Source organism: Trachemys scripta, chromosome 19 (assembly GCF_013100865.1).
Source record: "Trachemys scripta elegans isolate TJP31775 chromosome 19, CAS_Tse_1.0, whole genome shotgun sequence".
NCBI classification, from domain to species: Eukaryota; Metazoa; Chordata; order Testudines; family Emydidae; genus Trachemys; species Trachemys scripta.
This window is the reverse complement of record NC_048316.1, coordinates 19695044-19701043: the sequence shown is the minus strand read 5'-3', so window position 1 is coordinate 19701043 and position 6000 is coordinate 19695044. Positions and strand designations below refer to the sequence as shown.

The 6000-nt window shown below is 43.2% G+C and overlaps 1 protein-coding gene across 2 annotated transcripts in view; it reads left to right on the top strand.

Annotated features, from left to right (window-relative positions):
* CDC42 (cell division cycle 42) overlaps nucleotides 1-6000 on the top strand; it is a 38535-nt gene that overhangs the window by 19129 nt on the left and 13406 nt on the right. For both annotated transcript variants that reach the window (XM_034753105.1, XM_034753106.1), the window contains exon 3: nucleotides 5554-5626. In XM_034753105.1, coding sequence (XP_034608996.1) covers nucleotides 5554-5626 — 73 coding nt within the window. The remainder of the gene's footprint in view (nucleotides 1-5553; nucleotides 5627-6000) is intronic.

The following is a 6000-nucleotide window of genomic DNA, read 5'->3' as shown; positions in this document are numbered from 1 at the left end:
TAGGGCTAAGACAACTTCAGGGGCTTGACTACAATGTATTCCCATAGTAGGAAATCCATAGGGCTTCTACATAGAGCTCAATACATACTTTTAATAAGCCTTATGCCTTCCACTAAGCCTCAAGATATTATGCACATTTGAGAGCAGTGTTCAGTCTTTGTTTATCTAGAACTCCTAAGCCCACCTTTCTGGGGAAGGGTAGCACTGCTTGCTAAATTCCCAGCAGTTATTGTAAGGTAAGTGACCTTAAAGAAATAAAAGTTACTTAGCAGTCGCTGGTGGTGGTCAAGATAGGCTTCTGCATGTTCATACTGCCCATCTTCCCTTCTTCCTTGGAGTTCTGTTATTCTCAGGGGGAGAGGATCCTTGGTTGTTATGTTACATCCCCTTTTCTAGCCTTGCATGCAGCATGTTCAGAGTCTGAAAGTGGGTAGGGTCTGCTTGGAGGAGCCCCAACAAGCACTGCTGCTGGAATATTCCATTGGCCTGCAACTCTACAGGCCCATCTCCCTATAGTGTGAATGCACAGAGGCTTATTTCAGACTCCTGTTAATGGACAGTGACTTTCATTTTTCTTGCCAATGCTCATAGTAATAAAAGAACACAGGCAAAAAAATATAGAAATACAACAGCCAGTATTGTTTCTAAAATGAAAACGAGTCATCCATTTGTCGTCAGCCAGCCTTAATGTCTCAAAGGCATTTATAGCTGAAAAAGAAACTTGACTGAGTGCCTGCAAGGCTATTTTCTGCTGTGGTGCCTGCAACAGTGTTAAATGATCAGTTGTGATTCCTGGCAAGGAAACTTTAAAAGCAGCTAAGGGTTCTGTGTGGGATTGCTGAAATATGCTTTCTTACCCCCACTGGTATTTTTTACCTCGGAGGTAGAATCTGGGATGATTGTAGTTATGATGGACAGTAAGTCTCTTCCCCCCCCCCCCCCCCAAAAAGCATACCAATAAGAGTAGAGAGTAACTGGCTAGACATGACTCATTTAGTCAGTCATATTATTCTAGCAAGAAAAAAGTGGAGATCCTCTTTTGCTGGTTGTGCTCAAGGAGAAGGAAGTGTAAAGCAAGCTGACGAGCTGGGATAGTCAATTTTTTTGTCAAGGTCCAAATTTCTTGATGAAGGTCTAGTGAAGGTTCAGACTCCAGAGGAAAAACAACAATTATAATAAGTTAAAAAAAGATTTTGGTGTCCATTCAAAGGCGTCTGGCAGTCCAGATTTGGCCAGTGGTCTGTCTATTGACTACTCTTGGAGTAGAGTGACTGAGAACGGGGATTGCCACTTTTTGCATACACTTGGTTTTTTAGGCACTGGTGTATGCTGTGAACGCAGACTTTCAGCTTACCCCTGTTAGCTACACTGGTGCAAGTAATGGTTTGCACTTCTGCACCGCACGAGCCATTCATGTAGCTACAATAGTGAAAACCCCAGTATAGACAAGGCTTTCATCTGAAACTGATGCATTGTCACTATACCAGTGTGGTGGATCCCCTTTCTCTTTCACTCTATTCCACCTCCTCAGCTTCCATCACTCCCCTCTTCCTAGAGCACGCTCAGCAATAGAAGGAAGGGGAATACTGCAAAGAAGTCCAAGATATTCACCGCCTCTGAGAATACCTTTGCAACAAAGGAGCTATAGAGAGAGTTCCTCAAGAAGTATCTGTGGGAGAGGGAGTAGTGGGGTATGATTCTACCTCGGGTGCTTGCTGATACCAAAGAAGGTAGAAGGCCTCTCTGAATCCAAGATGAAGCAGATTCATCAGGTCCCTCAAGTTCAGGATGCTGAGCTTGAAGAGTCATCCCTACCCTGTCCTAAGCTGGCTGTGCAGGTCTTCATCTAAACAAAATGCTAGCCTCTACATCGGGGTGGGCAAACTTTTTAGCCTAAAGGCCACATCTGGGTATGGAGGTTGTATGGCGGGCCATGAATGTTCACAAAATTAACAATTCATGTTCAGACAGGGACAACACAAGTGTGTTTCAAAATCAACACTATTAAAATAATTTTGTTGAACAATACGCTGTTAGAAAATTACATTACTGGGCTGCTTGTTGATTTTTACCACACAATTGTGCTTCTGTCTGAACACAAATTGTATGTTACCCTGGATTTGTTGGGCATCAGCTTCCAGTCATTGGAACTCATTGAGATTCACCAGACCCCTGCTCTCAGAATCTCCTCCCACGTAGGTCTCAGCAGCCCACAATCAAATCGCCTTTGGGTGCTAGGAAAGTCACTTAAGTCAACAAGTAGCAGACACCTGGACTTGCATGTTCCAGGCTCTCTGATGGTGCATGAGGCATGTTTGGGTTGTGTAGCCAGAGTAACATGCGTATTCTCACACACAGGAGCACCGGGCAGCTGGAATGGGGCAAGCTCCCGACCCCACTCCCCAGCTGGAGTGCTGGGCGGGTGGAGTGGGAGCGCTGGAGAGGGCAGTGGAGCTCGAGGGCCAGATCAAAAGGTCTGACAGCCTGGACGTGGCTTGTAGCTTGCCCACCCCCGCTCTACGTAGCCATCTGACAGTTGCATTGGAAATATCTGTAATTGTTGGGGGAAAAGGTACTATTGGTACAGAGGGCAGGCCTTTGAGCTATCCATGGCACCAAAGGTGTTCAAAGTGCTTAGCTATGGTAATTACATATCTTACCCTACCTGACCCTTTGGCTCATTCAAGCATGATTCAGCCAGGCACTTGCATACTTATTTCTAGGTTGACATCCTCTGTTGCAGACTCTTGGTCTGCAAATAAAAAGTGTGCTTGTTTTATATTGGAGGATATCTTACAAGGAGGAGCAGTTCTGGCCCCAACTCTGTCAGAAGCCTTTCTGCCAGAAGAAAGATCTGAAAAGCCATGTCTGTCTTAAAGAAACCATGTCCGGGAACAGTGTTTTTCCTCACATTGGTGTCTCTGTTCACATATGACTATAAATACCTACACGTGAGGCCTCTACCACACTGGGTGTCCCTAAATCACACCCTGAAAATGGACACCTTAGAGAGACTGTTCACCAATTCTTCACATATTACAACAGCTCAGATGGCAGGAGCCCAGGGACAATGTAATGAAAGCTTTCTTCAACCCACTAGCTTCCTTAGCAATTATCTCCACAGATGCTTCCAAACTGGGCTAGGAGCCATTTACATGAACAAGAATCATAGAATACCAGGGTTGGAAGGGACCTCAGAAGATCATTTAGTCCAACTCCCTGCTCAAAGCAGGACCAATCCCCAGACAGAATGTCGCCCCAGATCCCTAACTGGCCCCTTCAAGGATTGAACTCACAACCCTGGGTTTAGCATACCAATGCTCAAACCACTGGGCTATCCCTCCCCCCAAGAAGTCCATGGCCACGTAAATGCACTGGAATGCCTCAAGACAGACGACAAAGATTCCCCATTTCTGGCCTAGAGGCAAGGACTCTATTGCTAAGCACTGTACAAACAAAAAGACAATCCGGGCCCCAAAGAGCTTACTTCTTATCAACTTCCTCTCTTTTAGGATCTCCTATACTCCAGAGGTATGATCAAATTCTCCATCCCATTTTGGAGTTTCCAGACTTGATAGCATGTATCCTAGGAAGCAGGCTTCCACAGAGCTAGCTTACTCTCTTCAATTTCAAGCAGTCTTGCTACAATCTAGGAATTCCACCCAAAATAAAATTACAGTAAGACATGAAAGAAATTTTCAACACGGGCAGGTCACTAATTCAGCTGCAGTACTCCTGTCATCCTTCAATCAATCTGGCTGCCATATCAGGTTATCGTGCTCTAGCATGGAGTTAGCGTTCTTTCATCTCATCACTTTGATGCCTGAAAAGCCTCACACACTTTACTACTGCAAAAGAACCAGTCCCTCTTTTTGGAACTTTTAAACAGTGCTAACAAAACTGATGGAACCACTAGGAAAATGCTCTTTCCTGCCTGTCCTCCAAGGCAGCATTCTTAATAGCCATCACTTCTATGAGAAGGTTTGATGAACTTCAAGCCCTGATAACTGACCTACCCTATAATTCTTGTGTGAAAGGACAAAGTGTTAAACCATACCCAAAGTTTATTCTTGAAGTGGTCACAGATTTATCGTCTACTGAGACATCCAGTAGCAAGTGTTACCCACTGGGCCTTATGACAGCATGCATAATAGTCACAGTGGTGATCAGCAACCTCTGAGTACAGGGAATACTTATCTGTCCACTTCTGGTTCATCTACTTATAAGGTATTTCAACTACTAGAGGATACAGACCATTATGGAGTTCACTCTGAGTGGCACACTGCTTAATTGTTGACCACCCAATGCCTACACATACCATAATTCACTTGGGAGTAGTACTTGACCCCAAAGAAGGAATTATTTGCCTGCCAACACTTCAGATTTCATCAGATTATAGAAGAAAGCCAAAACTGGGGCCACTTCCCCTTTGTCGTAATGAGGGTGCTGCTTACAATTTCCTGGACCTTTATAGAAAATGTGGTGGTTATAGCAGCGTCTTCTGTTCACACAGTAGCCCAAGAAACATTCCTTCCTTTCTTTCAATGGTAGATTTCCCAAAGTTTTGAAAGGATGTAGTAACAGATATCACAGCAGGAGTGCAATTGGGCTGGGCAGATAGTTGCTGACAAAGGAAGTGGGGGATTCATATGCAGTTCAGACCTTTAGCAGGATGTCTCCTATGATAGACACTATCTTGAGGGGATGGGAAAATCGCTAGGAATCTCTTGACATAAGGCTGGTGGTCAAGAAAAGAAAGTTCAAACTATACATTTTCTGCAGCTGAGGAGACTGGCTATGGTTGCAGCAATGCTAGTCAGTATTGGAGGATCAACAAGGATGAAATTAGATAAACATGAGAACGAAGGTTCACAGGGCAATAGTTTTCCAGAGGCCAGAAATGATCAAGTCCCTTGTCATGTGGCTTGAACCCTTAATAGACATAGCTTAATTGATGCTTTCCCCAAATTTTAAAATTTCACTGTCATAGAAGCTCATAGTTGAAAATGTGCAATTACATTGTAGACTTGGGAGAGATGGTGGATATTTTTGGCAGCTGAATAAGGTAATTAATTATTTTGGTGTCCAGAAAGGTAGGGAAGGATGGGGGTGTGTGTGTGTAGGGGCAGGGTGGGTGGACACTGGAGCGTCTCGTATTAAGAAAGGTGTATATTTCCTTCCCATTTTGGGCAGCAGTGACTCCGTTTGGAAGTGGAGTGCTTTGAATGTCCCACTTCCTTTGTCAGCAACTAGCTGCCCAGTTGTACTCCTGCCCTAATATCTATTACTACATCCAGCAGTAATGGGGGAACACATGAACTTAATTGTGCTAAAATGATCACAAGTGAAATGGTTAATATTGATATTTTACATTGTGTTTCAGAGTTCTTACTCCATTGAGATACTGTTTCAGGTCTGCATGCTCCAGTAGACTTTTCTCTTTATTAATTTATACTCAGTTCATATTTGGAAGGATTTCTTTGATGTATACGGGCTTAACTTTTTTTAAATGAAAGGTTAGATTATTGACATACTGTTTTTTTCCCAATCCAGGTGTTTGATAACTATGCTGTAACAGTGATGATTGGTGGGGAGCCATATACCCTAGGCTTGTTTGATACTGCAGGTGAGAATGTTAACTTTTCTGTATTTACACTAACTCTGTAACATTTAGGTACATTCTAGGTACTAGTTACGCACAATGAGTTCCTTGTAGAGAAAACTGTACTAGTATGCAACAATCTATCTTGCCAGCCATCGTGGCAGACTTATCGCGGTTAATAACAACTTTCCAATTTTTTAAAGGTGACTTGGTAAGTATTTTTTTTAATTTGAGCTTGTGCCTTCTTTATCTTATGATGAATAAAGAGTCTGATAGGCTTTTATTCTCTTTTCTACCTTTTTAAATCTTAAAACACCCCCGAGATGTCAATTCATTCTTCTCTGGTTTTTCTGGAGGAGCTCTGGGAGGTTTGCATAAACTAGGATAAAAAAGGTGTT